The following is a 22985-nucleotide window of genomic DNA, read 5'->3' on the forward strand; positions in this document are numbered from 1 at the left end:
TGTCTGCGCAGAGACCAAATATGATACACAGAGCAGCCAATTTTGATTTGCTTAAATGGAAACTGGGGACATTTTGACCTTTGTTGACATCCCCATGTGAATTAAAAAACAAGCCTGAGAAACTGTGACTGCACTCCCTGCGGGTTTCTCCTGTGACTGTGGATTACACTTTTGCAATAGACTTTTGTGCTGTTTTGATTCATGTGGAGATTCTCCACATACTTTCTGTCTGGAAATCTTTAAAGCTTTTTTAGTTGCTCCAATGTGGGCTTTGAATCATGGCCCAGTTTCACCAGAGACAGCTGATGTGTATCGTGATGGATTACCTGATCCTCAGGCATTAACCCTTCTGTCCGAAGTCAAAATAAAGCTTCATTCTCTGCTTCTACTCATCCAATGGTATGTGGTTCTTGTGGCTTACTGGACACTTCAGCAGATACCATGAGGCTGGCCCTTCCAGAGTTCCTCAGAGGTTCCTTAGAAAGGAACCCGTCAGAGGGCTCCTGCGGATTCCCCCTGCCCATCAGGCTGTGCATGTGACTGTCCCATTGACAAACAACGTTAGCAATGACGGTGATTTCCACTACTTTATTTTCACGAATTACACAGATTGTTAAACATCGTGCAGAAGCACAGATGGCAGCCTGAGTCATGGTTTTGGTGTTAGCTAATTACCAGAAACAACAATTTTGGTAGCAAAGGGAATCGTTTTAGGGGAAAATAAGACAAGGCTACCTAAGAATTTCCTATTTATGTGTACCTCCTAGAAAAATGTTAGGAAAGGTTTCAAGCCCCATAATCAGTTCTCGGAATGTTACAATAGCCTTTGATTAGGAAGTACTGGACATGTCACCCTAAGGTATCAAATTCTCAGCACACCAGGAAGACTTAAATTCTTTAAAATCCTTAATGTTTAAAATGGTCACTTAGTGTTTAAAATGGTTCACGTGGACAGAACCATCGACAAAATTAAGGAAATAATTGAGAGGGGCAAGAATGTCTTACGGTCTCATTGCTGCGTTATAAACCACTGCAAGCACATACTTCATTCAGGTTGGACAGCATATCAGCCATCTAGACATCTGCTCTGTGAGTTAAGCTCGTCCACAAGAGGAAAACTGAAGACATGCAATGCCAGTCTGGGTGATATGCTCAGCCGAGGTGAAGTCTGACTTAAGGAACACGTCATCTGGAGCACATTCCATTTCCACTGCCACAGAGGCAAATGTAAGTAATGCTGCAGTTTTTACTGTCCTTTTGTCTGAAGGCTCATTAAACCAGAAAGAGAGAGAGAATAACAGATTGAAATAATGTTTTTTTTTTTTTGAGAGCGAGAGAGTGCGGTGTGGTTTTCCCAAGATAGAATGTTGTTTATAAGGGCCACTTGGAATCTGAGGAATGCGCTCTCTGAGTTCTGAGGAAGTGCGTGTTGTTGTGTCCAAAAGGATCTTGGCTTTGGCCCTAGGAGGAGGGGGGGCTCTGGGGAAGGAGCCAGTAAAAGCGTCTGGTTTGACAGCTGCATGGGAGAGCTATAGGAGGTCATCGGTATGAGAAGTACGGGTGAAGGAGCCGTGTCAGTATCTGGGGCCAGAGTGGACTGCCGGTGTGAGAGGTTAGGGTGAGGAGCGGAGGGAGGCTACTGGGGTCATTACTGGAAGAGGTAAAGGTGTTATTGCCAGGCTTTAGGGAGAGGAGCCAGTCTGGATCACGCAACTGGGATATTTCCGTAGGGAAGAAGTCAACAAAGCCGGTTAGTATTAGAGTCTCTGGAGTTCTGAAGGAGCTGCTGCTGTTGAAGGAGTCAACAGGCTGTTGGTATGAGAGCTCAGGGGAAGATCAAAGGGAGCTATTAGTATGGGGGGGGGCAGAGGTCATAGCCAAATAAGACGAGATTGCTGAGCTCGAGGAGGTTCACTGCAAGAAAGTGGCAGAGGGGCTCTTTGCTTCTTTAATGTTCTGATGATCGTGACATTAACATTGGAGAAGAAGACGTGCCCAGTTAAGCAGACCTCTCCCATATGTCCGTGGATTTAGAATTACAGCATTAATAATTCATGTGGCCTAATTAACCCCACAAAAACTGCCTTGTGACTCAATCCCTATTATCGATCCCGACTTCAATGCTGCCATTAGTACTGACCCCGGGGGGTTACACGACTACCTCCGAAGGGACCAAATAAAGAGAATCAGACCCCCCCCCCACCACCACACAGCAGACTGCGTATGGCCCTGGTTACCATGTAAGTGCAGCTGTACAGTTGTGAGATGTCAATACATTGGGATCAGATTACTGTGGCTGTGTAGCACCCAGCTGGCTTGGCTTTCACTGCTCCTAACATTCGTATCTTTGTGGATTTAATTCAACTTAATCATGGGTAAGCAAGCTGGCTAAAATAAATGTATCGTACTCTGAAAATATATGAAGGACTGTATTAAAACTGAATACTGGAGAAATAGAGTAATATTACAAAAGAGCATTAGATTGTGAGTTTTCTACTGTACTGTTATAATCTGCACCTCATTTATTGAAAACCTAATATAGTAATTTACAATCATTGCAACTTCCTGTTTGAATGATTAAATCAAGTGTATGTCATACTTCATGCACTAAATTAAGACATATTTTGTACAACAGTCAAACGGTTGGGATTTCCTGTTCAGGACGATGGCGACAATGCAAGAAAGTGGTCAGAGGAGACAATCAGTAAGAGACATTTTGGCAGCATTTGTAGTCTCAGTGAAACAGTATTGTATGACTCAACACAATATAGCCTGTCACATGACCCTCCCTCTCAACATGGCCACGCCCCCTCCACTCCTGAACAGTTCAGCTCTTTGCTCGGTGGATCAAATTGATCAAAAATTTTAAAAAGGAAAAAAAAAAACAATTTACTCCAACTTTAATCATGAACTTTAAGTAGGAATGTCACCCCTCCTTTTGGCCAACATGGTCCCACATCAGAAGCTGACATAACACACAGGGTTTTGTTTTTTACCTATAGGTTAAGTCTCAGGCCAGTAGCCACACCCAGCAAGGGTGGTGGCAAACCCGCCCCCGAGGTGCAAGACTTCCTCACATTTTTAGGTACAGCGTGTGACCCCCCTCCTTTGCAGCTTATCAAGCTGGTCTGTGAGTACCAGCTAAAGACATGATGCAGGAATATTACAGCTTCCGTTCAGCCATAAAAATGAAAGCTAAACAGCGATTAGCTTATTATTAATCAGCTTATTTAACCACCATGTTTCAGTCGTGGCATCAAGTGTTCAATTTTCACATGAGATCAAGCCTCAAAATGAATGACTGTGAGTAAAAAGAATGTAAGTAATCTCACTCCTGCCGCTTGTCTCCTAAACTACACGCCATGCTTTTGTGTTCTTTAAATACGCCCCACCCCCGAAGAGCTTCTAGTTACTCTCCACGCTCAAGTTTTCTGGACTTTCTGCAATCAGCACCTTCAGTGTAGTTCCCTGTGGCCGATTCTGCCCCAGACCGCTGTTGTGACCCAGCAGGCACTAGAAGCAAATGGTGCCAGCGAGATGATCATGCCCAACACCATGGGTTGGCTTTGATGTTCCACATGCGGTGCCCACACTCAGTTTGTCACCAATTTCCGGGGATCTGTGATGTTAACCTAAATATCAGGTTTATCAGGTTCTTTCTTTGGAATGGAATAAGAACAAAAGATGATAAACACTTTGTAAAGTGATGCATTGAGAAAACCATTCAGCTTCTGCCTTTGCAGGCAGTATGACAGAGTATTCTCTTGGCGGACATCACGGTGTATGACTTCATCGCTTACGCCCATACTGGATGAATGTCTTGTCACGGGCCGGCACATGTTGTCTGAGCTGTTAGAAAATAGGCTCACACTAGCTCCTAAACAGGATCTCAGTACTGGATTTCGAGGTGGACCAAAGTCTCGTCCTGTCGAGTTCAAGTAGCCTGAACAACCGGGTCAGTCAAAAAGCGGCTCCAGGATTAGTGTCAGAACAAAAGCAGAACACAGCATGTATGAAATGCCACCAGCGAGGGTCACCTGACTCACCTGAGACAGATGGCAAGTTGACCCCCCCCCCCATCTTACCATCCATCCAAATCCTGAAGTTCCTGGAAAAACTAACACAACTAAAAATGATGCTGCCCGCACACTTAGAAATTTCCGCAACTTTATGAAGATTGTGGGAAATGTTTTTGCATGATACCTAAATATCCCCCTGTCAGTCATGTCAGAGTATGATATACAGAGTAATCAGCACTTACAGTTTTGGCATTTTTCAGTTACAGAACGTGTTTTTCCTGCGGCAGTTACAGTATGGTAATGCACCAATGGTTACGTTCCACAATGCAGAGCATAAGGGAATGTAGGAATATACACAGATCTACAGAGGGAGCAGGTCCGACGTTCAGCCAATCCAGTCCGCATTTTTTGTTCTGCTCCATACAACTGATTTTACTTTTCAGCTAATTACAAAGCCCTTGATTACATGGCTCAGGCCAAAAATGTGGACAGGTGAACCACACCTTTAGAACATTCCCATGCCTTGTGAAAAAGACCACACTGCAGACTGCTTTCACCCTGTATGATTCACACCTGCCCTTCATTGAGTGCCAGAAAGGTGTATATATATACGACCCGCCCAGACTTGCCGGAACGCAAACCTGTCACTCTTTAGAGCTTATGGGCTGAGCAAGGTTTGCTGCATAGATACAGATCCTCATATTCGAGCCCGTAATCAACACAATTCAAGCTGTGCCCATAGAGACACACTGTAATTACACATTATATAACGCGAGCCATTGTGTCCGCAGGGATTAACAGGCACCCTGACAACACAGGTGCACATCTGACGCATTTAAAGAATGACCTTGAGAGTGGTCATGTTTCTAAGGAGAGTGCTCTTCTAGATCCATCCATTTTCGGCATCCGCTTGTCCTATTCAGGGCTGCAGGGGTCTGAGGCCTGAAGCTACAGGCAGAAGGCAGGGAACAATGAAGGATAGGGCAGCAACCCATCGCAGAGCACACACACCTACAGACAATTTGGTAACTCCCAATTCACCTTACCATGCTTTTGGATTGAAGAACTTGGAGGAAACTTCACAAAGTCAAACAACACACAGATGGAATCTTGGAGAAGACTCGAACCCTGGTCCCAGAGGTGTGAGGCAAGAGCGCTAACCACTGCACCCCCCTGCTATCTTCAGATGATTATGGGATAGCCTCTTGGTCTCCAGCAAGTACCTTCTTATAGTTTAAAGACATTTATTAACCAAAAACATGGAGGAAAAATTAATGCTTTAAACAGTCAACTGCTTAAATGAGGAACAATGCCTGAAGTGCTCTCAGTCTTCACGCTAAACCTACTGAGAGCCTGGAGTCGCTGTGGCATTCTTTGCAAGCTTAGAGAGCACCTGTATGGATCAGTTATGGGGTGTGTCCACTGCTAGGAAAGAAATCACCATTATCAATTTCATTATTTTAATTTAATATGCACGTATACTACTTTCAACATCTTACAAGATTTTTTATTTCACTACTGATTAATTGCTCTATGAACTATAAATAGTTTTTTATTTTCAATTGTATTTATTGTATTTTATCATTTTCGTATGAAGCGTGTTGAATGACTTCTGTGTATAAAATTTGCTCAAAAACAAACAAAAAAAACTTGTCTTGTACTAAAACATCCCTGAGAATCACAGGTCTTTATGAGATGTTTATTGCAACACTTCCTAAGTTCCTTTGCTTTCCTTCATGGTACCAGTAAGATCATCCTTCAGATGCTATCCAGATACTGATATTCTTCGTAATTATTCTGATTGGCTAATCTATTTTTCCTTCAGTTCATAATTGGTGGCCTCAGGGCAATTACTTTGCTGCCTGACCACAAAGAAAAGTTTTTCACAAGTACAAACAAACTTGTGACGCACGCTGTCCTCTAAGCTTCATTTGAGGCGGTCGTGCTCTGATACGGTGAAGTCGACTTCCTTTGCCATCATTCCTGATACCAAATTCTAAGCATGCATGTTTCTGGCTGGATTTACACAAACCGCATCGATTACGGAAAAGTGAGACATAAACAATAAACTTTAAAACACAAACATAACGCACGGTCGTTGCACAGCATCCAAAAGGGCAATCAGAGCCTCGGATAAGATGGCAGCGCTGAGGAGAGCGGAGAATGAGACATTTCGTCGTATTTTCTGTCCGACGACCCTCATAAACACAGAGCCATCAGCACGAATTTCCATCCTAAGGCTGGGGCCACGTAAGCTAAACCACTGGAATGTCTCCGTTCAGTTTGAGCAGAATCAGCATATCTACACCCACTCAGCACTGGGGGCACACATGTGGCGATGCACTGCTTTGAAGGCATCTTACTTTCCGGGAGACCCCTGGAGTCAGCCTGGCCATCTCTACGAAGCACAAATCTGAGATACAATACATCTATGGTCTATTGCTGTCCTACACTCCTCAAACGGAGATGTTCATAAGCACTGATGTACACAATAACAAACCCTGTCACACCACACTGATGAACCGCTGCATATTAGCGGCCATTTTTTCCCCCAGTAGGCCAGGAATGAGATACGACAAAACAAGTACTGCATTTAGGTGCTTTTTTTCACTCTCAGCAACTTTCTAATATTTTCCGCAGTAACAGCTAAAGTTCCCCATGTTAAAACAGCTATTATCTTTCAGGCTAAGTTTTATAGCTTCTGCTAAGCTAACTTAATGGTAAAAAAAATCCCTAAAGTTGGTTCTTTTCTCCTCACCGTCTGTGGCGAGGGCCTTGACAGGCGACGTACGACATAATTTTCCGTGAAGCATGTCAAACATCTAGAGGCATGGATGTCAGAAGTAAAGTCAGCCCCAAAACGTGTTCCCTCTATGCTGTAATAATAGCTGCGGCATTAGGGACCCCCCCCCCAACCACAAGTCTATGAGATTCCCCACAGTTTCAGAGATACTTTTTTTTTTTACAAGGGAGTGAGTGTTTCTTTTATGGAAATAAGAGTGACCACGCAACTCAAGCCAATCAGAACTGTACAATTTCCCAATGCTGAGTAAATAATTCCCCGCTCCTGTATGGTGACATCACACAGAAGCTTAGAGCCTGGAGTAGCCTGGCTTCTAACCGTAGCCCTCGCACATATCGCTGTGCCCACATCCAGGCTGCTACTGTCAGCCTCAACAGCACAACTGCACCTGGGCGAAGGGCAGCGACAAGCTGGACAACTGAACGGAAGGAAGGATGAGAATAGACTGACCACCAAGATGCAGGCAGCAGAGGGGTCTCTACAGGACGGATCTGAAGAAACCATCTGCGTTAGGAAGTGACCATCTGTTCGGCTTTTTGTTTTTTTTTTTTTAACCGTACCCATAATAAGACCTCTCTGTCAAAATGCCACTATAGTCTGACAGCTTTCCAAGAGCACAGTGAATGACCTCCCAGCATGCAACTCACTTTCGACTTGTATAGCAAGCAACATCTCCCCTGTGCAGCAATCCAAACAGCCAACCTTAGGGATACTGATACTGGGGGGGGGGGGGGGAACTGTACAGGGCTGTTCTGTGCAGACTTTCCTGTTAGGCCTATCAATATTTGTGTGCAGGAAAAACATCTTCTGTAATGAAGCATGGCCCAATCCTAGTTATCGGGAACTAAAAATGGGCGAGTTTTAGGGAATACATTTTAATGGCTACTGCATCAACACCTGTGAGATCACATGCCCTTCAGTTAACAACCTGTTTAAATTCAGTGAAAAGGCCTTTTAAAACCCAAGGTTAAACAAAAGCTATTTGGTTGCTATTTGGAATAGCCAATTACTCAGCCAATAAAACCACAGAGTCAAGTGTTAATGAAGCACGGGTGGTTCTCATTTGTCAAAGTACAAGATATAACCAGCTGGGATGAAGAAGAGAGACCGCTCATGGGAGACAAAAATGTTCTGAGGGCAGAACAAAAAAACGATTGGTTCAGAGAGATAACCAGATTACAGAGGATGTCTTGGTCTTCCCTCCTCTAGCTGCTTGGACCCACCTCCTCTTGAATCTGACTGGTTCTCTCTGAACGAAACATTTTTCATTCTGCCCTCAGAACAGTTTTGTGTAACACTACCACAAGCAAAGACATGAAAACAGAAAGGAGTGGAAGGAATCAGATCAGAGTAAGGAATAAATTAGGCCCAGGAACTGAGTCACCTTGCAACCCAGCAAACACGAGTATTTTTCAGCTTTCACATCAGCATCTAACAAACAAACCAGGATTCCAGTATCACAATCCAGATACCTCTGTACATCCTACCATTTGTTAACCAGAGTAAGCAAAGCCTGTCAGTCTTCTTAATTCTTCTATCACTTTAATTTCATTCCACAACATCACAAAGCTCCTTCTTTCACAAATACATTCAATAAAAAATAAGAAGAAAAAAATCTTTGATAGATTTACTTTTTTCCATTTTTATTTCTTTCTGAGGAATGTAAAACTTTCTTATTTACAGTAGAAGGCCAAAAGACATTTTTCAATCCCTGGGAATAAACACAAACCTCGATAAATGGTTTGACACTTTGGTCTGGTAGAGCCACACCACTGTAGCGTGCAACAGCTGTGTTGTAGCCGGAAAGAATGACATCGCTGTCACAGCTGTTTACACGTGACCATTTGTCAGGCCTGTGACATTAAACAAGGAGTGTCCGGAGACTACAAGTCACATGACCGAAGAGACATCAAGTTCACACCTGCAACTTCCTCTGTTAAAGGATAAGCCGTGCTCCGTAAAACTGGGTCCAGAATTCCTGGTCACAGGCTTAATTTGACATGTGACCTACTTTTTTTTTTTCCAGAATCCCAAGGCAGTCAGTTGTCCTTAAAAAGCCTTGCAATGTCTTTTTTCAATGACCATGCAGTTCAGATGATTCTGAATAGCACAAATGATTCCAAAATTCTCTGTGGTTCTGCGGTTACCAGAGTTTATGGTAAAAACATTTAAGAAACCTTGCCCAAGAACTGATTCATACAGAAAACATTAGTTTTTTTTGCTTTTTAAGATAAATTATTTCAAAATTTATAATAGCTAATTCAAAGTACAAAGCAACTAATAGATAATGCTTATTTTCCACTTGCTTAGAGTTTAGATGGTGTTAACTTTTCATAAGGCCCATTTTTAATTAATCATGTATAAAAAGCTGAGAAATGAACCCAAAAGCTTTCCTGTGAAAAGATCTTGTAAAACCAGGACACCAAACTAATTTGCAGGTTAACATGGAATTAGACTGGGTACATCAACTTTGGTGATAGAAATTATGTATCACAGAGCGTTTCTTGTTCAAAGAACAAAAATAATGTGCTACAGGGCATCCCTTCAAAAAAATAAAAAATACACTGAATATTAAAGCAAAAAAGAATATTATCAAGTAATGTTAAGACCAATGCAACATTTCAACATAAGGAACTAATGAACAGTACTGCCCGAGCATTTAAATTCAGACATGACATAATCCAGAAGGTCCCCTGACCAGGCTCCTCTGAAATGGGAAAAGAAATAAACCATTAAAAAGTGCCAAGACATGCCTCACCTCCAACAGACAAGTAACTGCAGCTGAAAAAAACCCTACATTTTGTTTCCTTCAGGCACTTGCTACAAATAGTATTTTTTGTTTTTTAACTTCCCTCTGTAACACATATGTGCCCTGTTCCTAAAGGGATGTAATTTAGGACCCTGAAACCGCCTAAGCAGACCAGCTGGGCGGGCATTAAATAAATGTGATAGGCCCAGGAGTGTCACATGCTTCCCCCCAGGTGTAGCAAGCTGGGGCTGCGTTAAACCCCTCCCCTTTCGCCCACTGACACACACACACACACACACACACACACACACACACACACGCACGCACGCATGCCTCTTCCCTGTAGATAAATGGAGAGGCATCAAACTTGGATAGGTAACTCGGCCATTCTGAGGTGTTTAGTGCTAACTGATGCTTTGAGGCCTACGGAGATTGCAGGGAAAACAGATTCCACTCATCCCAATACAACCTCAGCTTCTAATACATTACACAAAGCAACATATTTAAATAAACTGCGTGGATGTGTGTGCAAATTGTGTTTGGTCACGTCATATAAATTTCACAAATGAAAATAAACACATATCCATGTTGAGGGTTTTCCCAGGTAACCGAACGTTAAGGCCTTGCATCCAGCCATGACAGTGACAACGACACGGCTAGCCGACGCTGTTACGTCCTCATTTTCCTCCATGGAAACACTCAGATGCCACTCCACTGGAATAAAACGCCACCTTCTGTGGAGCAAGTTGGGGCACCTGGACTGAGACACCATGTCTGCCCGCCGGAAGAAGGCGCCCCTATTGCCCCAGAGGTGGAATGGAAGGTTGCGTGGATCTTCTCTTGGGTCACGTAGAAAATATGTGAGGAAGATTTACAGGGAGTGAAGGGTGAAGACCATCGGAGAAGTTAAGAACATGAGATGTGGAGAGGAAAGAGGGAAGAAGGGGTAGGAAGGAGAGCGGCTGCCTAGTGCAAAAAAGCAGAAGGGATGAGGGATGAGTCTCGGGGGCATCGTGAGAAGGAAACAGTGGTGGGAGGTACAAGTCGGGGGCGGAGCAGACCCGGGACAGAAGAGCGCCTCCCTAGTGGCCAGTCTAGAGGTTGTCATACATGCGCAGGGTGCGTTCCAGCTGCTGGCCCACCCGCTGGTAGAAGGCTATCTGTTGCCTGAGGTAGGCCTGCATCATCTCCTTGAAGTCCACCTCACGCCGCCGATGGAAGTGGTTCATCTCCGCCTGCAAGGCAAAGCCCACTGTCCGGCAGCGCTTGCGGATGCCGTCCGCCTCGTCCTGGTCCATCTTCCCCTCGTCGCTCATCCGCTGGCTCTCCTTGACCTTAGCGAAGGCACCTGGTAAGGGCATAGGCAAACCAGGTCAATCACAGCATGTGGGTGGGTCTGCCTGGTGTCCAGTCGGTCATTTTCGACACCACTTTGAAAACATCTGCACTAGAGGTGGGCGATATGACCAAAATACATCACGATATTTTTTCAGGCAGGATCGCAATCCACGGTCTTATCTTTCATGTTCATTTTTAAGACTATTTTGAAAGTTACTTAACAGTACAACCAAACTAATCCCCTTACTTTAAAAAAAATTAGCCCAAAAACATAATAAAACCTAAAAGCCAAAACTCTTCAGCAGGTTTTCTTCTGAGGTGTTGAAGGCCATCGTGCAGCTACCTGACATGCCAACCTTATCATTGCGAATTTCATAAAATAACTCTTATTTGTGCCATTCAAACAAGATCCATATCACCAATGTCAAATTCCTTTTAACTACCAGCTCCTCCATGTCACCCATGCCGCCACGGTACCAAACGGGTAACGTGCTGCATGTTGCACGTTGGGACGACCGCGCAAGATGGAGAGAGGAAGGAATCCAAGGCACTACATACCGTTTGCTATTTCCGGTTAACCGGTGCGTCGAAACAAATTCGGCTGACAAAACAGCTTCAGATGCGTTTATGAGCCATAGAACTGCAACTGACGGAATGCGCACTGTAGCATGAAGCTAACGATCGCTCCGTAAAGGCAGACTGTGGAGACATTTAATCGTTCATGATCTAATATCATCAAATCGCCCACCCCCAGTGTGTATGTCGGTAACCCATGGCCACGCACACTGGGCACGCCCAGTTAACGTTGCCCTCAGAAGGGCAGCTTCCTATCTTTAGCTGTTAGATCCCAACCCTGTATGCACACAGGTGAGGCTTTCCGAATGACCAATGGGGTGGGACAGCATTCACCTCCAGGTATGCACACAGGAGAGGCAGACATGTGCAAACGGAGATCGCACCTCAAACCCGGAGTACCATGAAACAAAGCAGTCACCTGCTCATACACAAACACAACGCCTCAGCACTCGACACTGTGACGCCACTGGTATTGTTCAGTTTACATCATACAAGATGGAGGTAAAACCCACCAGTTCTTCTTCCAGCTACTTACCAATTTAAAGTATGACACTCGGCAACAGACTTACATGACTGGCATTCATGCGTTCCAACCTGAATTCATGAATGAAAATACCTGACAGATATCTATTGTGGGTTTCCCTGGTTAACTAACCATCAATTTCTGAAATCTCGCCAAAGCAGCACATGGCTCAACAAGGCTAATCAGCAGAGCAATTTCCCACTCTGCCTGCCCTGGAAAGACGGACACACCCCCAAGAATCCAAAGCGCCAATAATACTTGAAGAATTGCTTCACTTGCTGTTGTTGATGCATTTACCCACGGCGGGAAGGATGGGTAGATGCTAGATGGTAGCGTACCCTGTTTCAGCCACAGGTCCGGTTAAAGCATCCCCGTCTGGCACATTCCTGTTTAACAGGCTCTGCTTTCATTTTTGACAAAGCAGGACCTGGAATCATGCTGGTTGAGACTTGAGTCACAGTCAGAAACGGACCAGCCACACCACTCACTGCTTGGCCAGAGGGCATCTCAGGGAGCCTGCTGAGGGTAGCAAGGGAAGGCCCAGGACCGGGCAACACACTCACACTCACACACACACACACACACACACACACACACACACACACACACACACGCACACACACACGCACAATCACACACACACATAGACGCAGACAGTCAGACACACACACACACACTCTCTCACACACACACACACACACACACACACTCTCTCTCACACACGCACAATCACACACACACACACACTCACACAATCACACACACACACATAGACGCAGACAGACACACACACACTCTCACACACACACACACACACACACACTCTCTCACACACACACACTCTCACACACACACACACTCTCACACACATTCATAGACACACGTAGACGCAGACAGTCAGACACAGACACACACACACACAGAAACACTCAGACGCCCACAGCAGTGCTGAAGGGGTCAGATTCCTTAATGCCAGTGTAATCCATGCTGAGAAGAGCTGTTACTGTAATCATATTCATATGTGCCGACGCCCAGAGTTTAGCACGTAATAAATGTGTTTGCGGAGACCTAAAACTGAACGGGGGGGACTGACCTTAAATCTGCTAATAAGAAAAATCTTCTTTAACGTACAACAAAAGATGCCTACACTTAAGATGACAGCTTAAGATTTTAAGGATTCATGGGTTTGCCCCCCCTGCCACCCCAGCCCTGTGGTCTCGGGGGGCACAGAGAGAAGCAGACCCTGCTTCTGACCCACTTTAATGCTTTTTCCACATGAACAGACAAGGTAGCAGCAGACACTACAAACAGGGGAGCGAGGGAGAGGAGGGAATCGGGGGGGGGGGGGGGGCAGGGTCGGGACAAAGAATAACACCATTTCCAGCTAGGCCTGGCCCGGGGGACCGAGGCCCATTTCAGCAGGAATGCTGGTGTTACGCAATGACCAAGTCTGGTAGCTGCACGCGAGACGCACACGTTACACCGGATCGAAACACCGTCGGCATGACGGAAAACCTTCCCATCCACCTCCTGTGATGGATTCACCCTGAGCCCGATACCATGCTGGGGGCAGCAAAGGAATCTCTGCAACGGGACACTAAGCAGCAGCACTGAAGACTGGCTAAAACAAAAACCTAATTTTATCAAAAGGACTTTAGGACTCCATCTTGGTTTTAAAAACGACTTGGCACAATTAACGTGATTTAGTCCAGACTCAGCAATCTGCTTGCAATTTCCTTTAGCAGGAGTAAAGGGCACTAGTCATTAGACACCCTGGACACGATGACAGGTAATCACAGACCAAGGGGGATTTGACTAGGGGAATGCAGGAGGAAGCCGGAGTATCTGCAGGAGACTCGCATAAACACGGGCAGAACATGTTACCTCCACGCAGACACTGGCCCCAGCTAATTCAGCGGAGTACATGGAGGAAACCATCACAAACATGGGGAGAACACACAAATTCCACACAGACACTGCTCACAGCTAATTCTGTAGTGCATAAATACATTTAATTTTAATGTCACTCACTGAAATGGCCCTCATCCCAACATTTAAAGGGACTGGACCAAGATACTGACCTTCCGGTCAGTGGTGATCCATCTGCTGTCACACAATGAGAGAGATGACCCGGCGGGATAGAACGGCTTTCTTGAATGGCAAACAAATACGAATTGAGAGCAACACAAAGCATAGATGGGGGGGGGGCTTTTGTGCCAAGCGCTGCGAATGGTGATGAACTCTCCCAGCCCAAGTCCCCCCCAGAGCTGTGGCAAAACTCGCACAGAGACTCTCTCACACGCCATAAAACCATGAAGAGCACAAACAGCCAATCGGAGGGCTTTAACAGCGCATGCGACATTTCCCTCCCAGGAGAAGGGCACAGAGATGAGATCACAGTTAAGGAGATGTTTGTTATTCTGAAGTACCTTTCATTTCAGACTATTTACCAAATCCAAGTTTTAACTGAGGAGGAAGGGCAGCAAGATTAACCATCAGCGGAGTGATTAACGCTCCACATGGGCTGGCGGCTTTCCTGTTACTCCTCTTTGAGGGATATGACCCTATAGTCTGCCGGCGCCCCCAAATGGAGGAGGAAGGAGGTCTCATTCCAGCCATGCCACACTTACAAGCTCTGCGTGTCTCTGCAGCACTGGGAAATCAGTCTGACCCCATTTTTGTAAGGAGAGATCCGGGACCCTCCCGCCAGGGAACACACTGCGAATCGGTACCACATAAAAACTTTAAAAGCTTTAACCAAACACCCCCCCCCCCGGCCACCACCCACCCACCCAGCGGAGCAACAGCAGAAGCCAGGGTTTGAGTTTCACAGGGCGGCACAAAAATCTGACATAACAGAAACATCCTCGAGAAAGAGAAAGGGCTCTGGCTTCAGAGTTCTGCAGAATGACCAAGGTCACGCGGAGGGCCACAACCAAAAGCAGATTTCCACAGAACATGGCAAGGTCCCGGGGAAGATGGCCCGAAGAGTCGTCTATCCACGTGCCTGATTTTACCACCACAGATGGATGCTTCCTTGGCAAATCTCACCAAATGTGCACTTCTTTGAAATTGCGGGTGACAATAGCGCCAAGGTGTCCTCTACAGCTCTGGGTGACGATAAGGGGCATCATCTGGGGACACGTCCGAGGTACGCAAACACTACTTCCCTCCCGATGCGCCGCTGGCCAGAGCCCATCCCCGGGAGGGGCGCTGTAGCTTTTGTAACGCGGCCCGAATCTCTGTTATGACAACTTGCACAAGAGCCCCAGAGTTCAAAGCTGTGAGAGTTCATGGCCTCCCGCGCATTTCCAGTCCTGCACCCTCCTTTATTGCTCTGCTTTTCTCCGATAAAACAAACAGCTGAAGCTTATGACCGATAAAAGGAGGTGTAAGTCATTCAGTGGAGATGTACACAGCATTGACGCTCATATGACCAGAAGCAGGCAGCGCCCAGATGATAACAGGTGGACACCAGCATGAGGGTGGCGGTAGGATGGAGGGCAGATGGAGGGGGGGGGGGGGGTCACCTTCTATACCTTCCCCTTTTTGGGCAGTAAATGGGCTTCTTTCATTCACACAAACACAACCCCTGTTCTAGAAGATGGTGTGCTTGCAGGGAGGTGGACGTTGTGGGTAAATAACAGTACTCGTACCCAGTAGCTTAACTACACTGCCTGTTAAAATCCTCCCCGTACAGCCCAGTTTTGGACTAAAGCAGCCATTCTTTAACGATTATCTTCTACTCGTGGTATTGAAGAGCCCATTAGTGTTTCTCCCAGCCGTTACTGAACAGCACCATAGTAATGGAAAGTCTGCACCAGAACTAAGGGAAGCTAAGCTAACATAGCGCTCACCTCTTCCGAGTCCGCATACCGTTCCCCAGCGACAGTCTGGGCCGTTTCGTTCCATTGGCGCTCCGTCCGCTCCAGGGTCCCCTCAGGCTACATGGCACCGTTTTATACTTTCCTCGCGTCACCCATCTAAACCCTGGACTCCGGCCGTGCGGTGAAAGAGCGCCGATCGCTTCGGGGCCCGGTGGATGAGCGCAGCATCAGACTTCTGTCCATGGGCCAATTTTTATTTTTTTTGCATGTAAGAAATGAGGGAAGCGGCTCTATTTTAATTTGACAAACAACAACAAAGTCAGTATGCTTTGCTCATACCAGCTTCCCCCTCTTTTCTGAGAAAAGCAAATCTGATGCACATTTTAGCATTCAATAAAATACAGGGAATACAGGGTTATGAGCAAATTTGGATCTTCCTATAACACTTTTAGTAAACTTCAGGGACACACAAGCAGAGGGGGATTCCAGAGAAAGAAAAGCCAGTGACATTTCACCTATATAAAGCAGTCAGATTTCCTCTCAACCCAGGAATTTCCTCATTTCTTATCAGAAAACCAATAATAAATAAAGAAGAAACAGAACATGGTAATATCCATAGTGACATAAGTGATAAAGGACAAAATCAACAACAACAATGATAATAATAATAATATTAACAATAATAGGATAAATTGCAGATAATTACTTTTATTATTATTGCTGTCATTATTGTTATTGTGGTTGTTATTGTTTATAACAACAGGAACAACATTTCATATCACTTCATCCTTAACTCTCTTGTTTTTAACTAAAGCCAGATGGAGTTCATGGCAGAACACCAGGGGGGTGTTTTACATAGTTATGCATTCATTCTTGTGTGAGGTTAGGCATGCGTATAAAAGTGCGACGCACAAACTGCTGTGCAAAAACCCGATTTGGAGAGAAAACAGCGGCACATTCCCTTACAGAAGAACAAACTCGCAAATTTGAGTTAACATCTAAAGAGAAGTAAATGCAGCATGCCCCTCCCCCCTCTTACCCTTTTAGAGGCACCAATCTGACAGGTTTGGACATGTGATGCTCAGCAACATGGTGCGTGAATTCCAAGCTGTGACAGCACACATATTTCCTGCAGACAGGGACGCTGAGGTATGACCGCTGTTTGACTGAGTCTTCAGCCCTTAGCACCGCCCCCCATCGGGAACGAGTCATTCACCCCCGTCCAATGAGCCACTAGCGGCTCATTCGCCGCTTTGAGCCTTTGTGCAGGATCTCAGCCGCTGCAGCTGGTGGAGTCTTAAGCTGAGGACCACAAGGTTCATGAATGATCTCTGCTTTCGGCACAAAGTCATGGCCTGGATGGTCAGGGCCAAAGGCTATGGAATTCTTTGAAGGAGTCAAGGTCAACTGGCTGATGTCGCAGGATGATTAATCCTGATATCTCCCCTTCCTGATTCCTGGCGTTAATGCACAGACACCACCAGCATGTCCTCCATAAACCAAAGACCTCTGAACACAGTCAACATTCTCTCGTCTCCCTGCCTTTCCTGTCATATGCATTACAGGCGATTAAGGGGAGATATGATGCAATATATTTAGCTAAAACAAATGCAGGCTGCACCAAAGATCGGGCACAACTGCCCCACCCCCCACTACATTTGAAGTGTCTTATTTATGTGGCAAAAAATTAGATTTGAAATGGAAGAGTTATGGGTCTGGTCATATGACCCAGCAGAACACCTGGTACCCATCTTTACAGATGTAGGCTGCCCACGAATGGGAAGTAGAAATCTGACAGAAACCCCCATAGAGGAGAGAACATCTGGCAGCGCAGCACATCTGTTTCACGTAGCGGCGATGCCACCGCAGCTGTTTGCTCAGACCTGGTCCGTTTCACATTCCTTCTGGAAATGCACCCATCTCATTGATTTCTTACCCCCGACATGGCTTTTGAAGTGCTACTTACATTGTCACTGTATGTCAACACACATCTCCACGGTGACAGGTTGCCATAGTCACTCGGGGCACTGCACGGAGGGAGCAGAGTGACCAGGACTCGTGGGACAACCGAGCCATTGTTCTCCACCCTTCAGTACGGGCATCATTTTACCACTTTTTTTTCATCATGAATATTCATTAGGGCAAGTCTGACATTCGATACAGTCTGCTGACTCAACCCAAAGGTTCAGGATCGGTAGGGATTGGCCCAACAAACTGACAAACTCCCTGAGAGATACTGCAGTCATGCAGCCATGCTAATGTACAGCTGCTACTGCGACTCATCCGATTGCTTCACATTTCATTGTGCTCGTTTGTTCGTTCTTACAGTTGGAGCAGATGACACGAACGCGTCCTAGCTAAGGAGAGAAGAAACAAAGAGGATCCACAAGATCAACCCAAGCACAATGAGTGAAGTCAAGTTTCTCATACGTTTGCAGTGCGCCGGCGAGGACAAGGCGACGCTGGCGCTGTGCCCCCCCCCACTCCACCCCCTCCCCAACTCCACCCCTTGATTATTAGCACTTAGCAAACAAGCAGCACTAGCAGAATTAAACTTAATTCCTGCCTGAGGCCTTGAACAGGTTTTTACTAAGCGTTTCAAAGGAATCTGATGACTTTAACAACCTAAAAATGAGCAACTCCCCCACACACACACAAACACACGCTTACCAAGTACAAAAAAAGGCTAATTTCTCGTTTTCTTTTCATTGTAAGGTCATCATCTTTGGCTCCAATCATCTGGAGACAAAGATCTGTCATTTTTAGCCCATGCTAATGTGCTCCAGAGATGACCGGATAAAGAACGCAGTGCGTGACACCACAGTGAGCCAGGAAATTCATGCCAAATGTTAATGCCATGTTTACTTCTGACTCCTAGACATTGGAAATCTCTCCATATCCACTAGATTCATTGACCTTTAACCTTATTCTTAAAATGATCCTTGAAAATAATCTGTGTTCAATAATCTCATCAAAGGGACATCAAACTGCTAAAAAGGATGACAGTTGACTTAAATCCATATATAAAACAACAAATATAAATGAATGTGTTTCTTTAAAATTTACAACAGTCTTGTATGCCTCCATTTAAGTTTTCAAGTAGATAAAAGTTAAAAAGGAGGCTTTACCTTTTTGTAGGTGAATGATGTCTGGAAAGTTGGCCAGCAAACCCTGGTAGAGAGAGAGCTTGTCCAGCATATGGAAAAGATCATACTTTGGCTGCTCGGCAAACATCTCCCCGATGTTCTCGTAGGTGCGGCCAGTGTGGGAGATGGCGTTGTTTAGGGCGTCCGAGCTGTACGGCGGGTCCAGCGTGAAGGCCTGGCTGATGGACTGGAAGGCGTTCCCCAGCCTCTGGAACTCCTTGCGAAACCCCCCCAGGTGCTTGCGCACCAGCTCAGAGGTCACGTGAGTGAGCTGCATCACGCTGTCGTCCATCTTTTTAGCAAAGGCCTTGAAGGTGTCCACCCGCTCCTCTACATCCTGCAGGTCCTGGTGCTCGTTTGGAATCTGGAAGGTGAGCATGAAGTGGGCGCCCACCATCTCGTCCTTCTCTGCGCGCCGCTTGCCCAGCTTCCATTGCTTGTCGTCGGCGCACATGAGGAAGTGCTCGAAGCCCTCGTACTGTGACAGCACGGGGTGGCTCGTCATGTGGTTCATCCAGAGGATCAGCCTCCTCTGGCGCTTCTCGATGAAGTCCTCCTCGAAGCGTCCCGTGGCCTGCTTCTCTGGCAGGTGCGGCACGGAGATGACGGTGAACTTGTGCAGCAGTCTGTTGTAGAGCCAGTCAAAGTGCTTATAGCGGCGGTACACAGGTCGTCCCGTGTGACTTGGTGTAACCCTATAGGAGATGTAAGTCTTTATGCCCTTGAACTTCGTCTGCTTGGTGGGGTCCTCGATGGAGCACGTGAAAGGCTGAGGGTTCTCCTTCCACTGGGGGCCCCTTGGGCCCATCTCGATGGTATACGACTCCGCTATCTTGGCCATCATGGGCACGTCACCCAGTACGAAGGCTTCCACGCCCGACCGGACGAAGCTGGAGAAGCGGTTGAGGTTGCGGCCCACCATGCTGCCCTTTCGGGAACTGGAGATGCTGTCCTGTCGTTCCATATGGGGCTTGGGCCGATAGTGGACATTGGGGTTGTTGTAGGAGCTCTGGTGTGCATGGCCATTGGCCCCAACACCTTGCCGAGGATCCCCGTCCTCCACCACTGTCGAACTGTCGTCCCAGTCATCCCAATCATCCCAATCGTCATCTTCATAGCTTGGCAGGCGTAAAGATGTGTTTGGGGTAGAGGGGAAATAGGAGGAGTCATTTCCTGGAGACCCTGCAGGGCTCAATGAGTTGTCCGTTATGTTGGAGTTGGAGCGGGGGCGGATTATCTCCACGTAGGAGGCTGGGAAGATGCCCCTCTCCCCTCGACTGTTCTCACCCTGTAACCAGCCATCTACAGGCCTCTCATCAAAAATAACCAGCTCCTCATTCTCCTGGATATTGATCTCGTCCTTGTTCTCACTTTGAAAGGTGTACAGTGCTTTGGCCCGTAGTGACATTTTGACGGAAAACTTGCTTTGTCTGTGATCTCAAAAAACAAAAAACAGTTTAGACTGAAACCCTTTCCTCCCTAAAGCAGCAGATCATTGCACTGTTCCCTTGACAGAGTTAGTCTACTAACATATACAAAACCAAAAACCTCACATTCAGCTGCTGTAAATTCCAGGCAAGCACTTGGCCCTACACCTGTTCGAACCGCCAAGACTTAAGGTGCAACAAAACCCATGTATTTTTAATTATGGCGGCTCAAGCTAACCAGATAAAATCTAGCTCTAGGCTTTAACTCGCTATACCGGTTTGTTTCAAAAAGACAACCGAATCGATGATCATTCATCTCAGTTCGCTTTAGACTAAAACTTAGTGCAAAGCATTCCCCTTTCCAGATGTGTGCTGTTACTAAATATAACACTCACGATTAGGAATTCAACAGGACCAGATCGCTTGTAATGTAGTTTTTCTTATTGCAAGTCAGAAACTCTCGAAATACAACATTATCCAGAAGTGCTTATTTTACACACTGGTATAAAAATGGACTGACCTCATAAGCATGGAATTAAAGCGCAGCCCTGAATTCTGGTCTTATTTTTAATGGGTTGCTCTTCAGCCTCATTTCATCAGGCTATTCCTTCAAATAGGTCAGACTTTAATTTTCGAATATGGTCGCTATATTTCACGAAAGTAGCTGTAAATACCACTAACTGGGGTTAAATGTCTGCGCTGGACGGATCAGAGCTCAGATCGATTGCCCGTTAATGCCGTAAACATCACAAACAGGAAACCCAGACGGTTTCATAATGCCCCAACTATATCTCTGCGAATATATGTACGTTTCTCGGATAGTAAACCTTACCTCTAAAGATATCTGTTCAAATACTTCCTGCATTACATCTCGTCTGAAGCAATCTTAACTTCATTTACTGTTTGGATCCTTAAGACAGAAAAAAACCCATGTATCTATATATCCCCAAAAATGTAGATTAAGAACTGATGCGGCGCCGCGGTAAATCCAAAAGTTAATCCCACCAAGTAAAGAGTAAATCGCTTCTTCTTATCCCAGCGCTGCCTGTTAAACTGGAGATCTGATGGCTAGTCCAGAAAACCGAGCAGGGTTTTCGGGAAAACAGGGAGACGGCGTGTTGTACATCCCAAATGCGCAGAAAGAAAACACGACACCAAAACGGTGCAATCTTTCCTTCCAACCTAAAGCACAAGTGCTCAGAAAAGAAAAGAGAGATATGATAATATCCTAGTGCATTGTGGGCTCAATCCACGTCCTTTTGAAAACTTGCTCCATTTTAAGGACACCTATACATTTAGATGGTGCTGTCTATTCCTTGTACTAGCAGAATAAAATAGACTTTTTCGTGTTATGCCGGGACCGTATCTCTCAATACCCTATATCTCCACCAAGTAACAATGTAACTCTTTCCGTGACGTGAGGGTAGGGACAATCGAGGAAAGTTTTTATTGAAGGATTTCCCCCCTTTCTGTGCAAGAAGAACAACAACTACACTGCCGCTTACAGGCGGAAAGGAATATGCTTTGACACGTACACTGGCTAGCTTGATAATATAATACTTTTCTTTAAATTAAAATTAAAAAAATAGATTTAAAATGTTTGGAGTCAGCCATAAATCACGTTTTTAATGGAAATGGAAATTGATATTTTTTTATTCACCTAGGTATCAGAAATTATAGGCAATACATTGACAAAGTCAAAATATTCTTTTTATTGCATATAACTGTTTTATTTATAAAGTTTAACTTTTTAAGAATCTTCCCATTGCAGCAATTACAGCTCTCCGGACCTCTCATAATTGTATTCTACAATTCCTGTTTCTTCAGCAAATCGGTTTTGCATGAATATTTCAAATCAGATTAAAAATGCATAGGGATTAAAAGTCGAAATATTTATTTTAACATGCTTTAACTATAGAATGTGCTATAATTACACCTTGAACCGCGTGATACCTTTTTAAACTAAACTGAAAACACTGTCATCTCATTCTCATACAGCTCTGGCCGAAAAACTCAGGAAATGCTTTTTGTCGTACAGCGAATGGTGCGCTCCTGAAAAACTCCGTGTTGATTTCCTACGGCCTTTCACGCCACCTGGGCCCACCGCTGTTCTTCAGCACAAATTCGTAGAAGGTAAACAGTTAGTTATATTTATATAGGATATTAAACACTGATTACATTTTGCTGCTTGTTGGCTAGACTAGTAGCTTGATGGATGCTTTTTATTTATAATGTTAATACAATCAAAATAAATGGTCGCTCGTTTGCTTAAGTTGCTACTCGATGCGTTTCGGTAACGTTTTATCCCTACACGTGTCTTTAATATTAGGTTATGTATTCGTTTGCTCCCGATGCGCACCGTTGATGTTGTTTTCCATTAGTCTTCGGTAGTTGAGTATAATGTGTGATGCCAGCAAATTGGGACTCACCTAATGCACCGTCATCTGCAATAATCTGACAACTGATGAACTTGATTTAAAAATCGAACCAGCAGTTGCCCCATTGTTCCACCGGTATGTTATGTTGATCGGGATTCTCTACCCGATGCTTGTTTGTTCGGCCCAGGTGACCGGTCGG

At 45.4% G+C, this 22985-nt stretch overlaps 1 protein-coding gene across 4 annotated transcripts; it reads right to left on the minus strand.

Annotated features, from left to right (window-relative positions):
- Positions 1-8448: 8448 nt before the first annotated feature.
- On the minus strand, positions 8449-22980 carry snx33 (sorting nexin 33). 4 transcript variants are annotated; one of them, XM_023822794.2, is made up of 3 exons: positions 22838-22980; positions 18964-20411; positions 8449-10919 (listed from the first exon to the last, which is right to left on the minus strand). In XM_023822794.2, exons 2-3 carry the CDS (start codon positions 20387-20389, stop codon positions 10666-10668), a joined length of 1680 nt encoding a protein of 559 aa, XP_023678562.1. In that variant the 5' UTR covers positions 20390-20411; positions 22838-22980; the 3' UTR covers positions 8449-10665. The 4 variants fall into 4 exon arrangements, with proteins under 4 accessions (XP_023678562.1, XP_023678560.1, XP_023678561.1 ...); XM_023822792.2 differs by having other exon boundaries at positions 18964-20418; XM_023822793.2 differs by lacking the exon at positions 22838-22980 and adding an exon at positions 21241-22096.
- Between the last annotated feature and the right edge of the window lie 5 nt (positions 22981-22985).

Source organism: Paramormyrops kingsleyae, chromosome 13 (assembly GCF_048594095.1).
Source record: "Paramormyrops kingsleyae isolate MSU_618 chromosome 13, PKINGS_0.4, whole genome shotgun sequence".
Taxonomy (NCBI): Eukaryota; Metazoa; Chordata; class Actinopteri; order Osteoglossiformes; family Mormyridae; genus Paramormyrops; species Paramormyrops kingsleyae.

What these genes read in the sequence shown, in the direction of transcription:
- snx33 (XM_023822794.2), bottom strand. Translation starts at nt 20,389, where the DNA reads ATGTCACTACGGGCCAAAGCACTGTACACCTTTCAAAGTGAGAACAAG. An exon ending in CATCATTCACCTACAAAAAG is followed by an intron (nt 10,920 to 18,963) that starts GTAAAGCCTCCT and finishes TGCCCTTACCAG; the next exon opens with GTGCCTTCGCTAAGGTCAAG.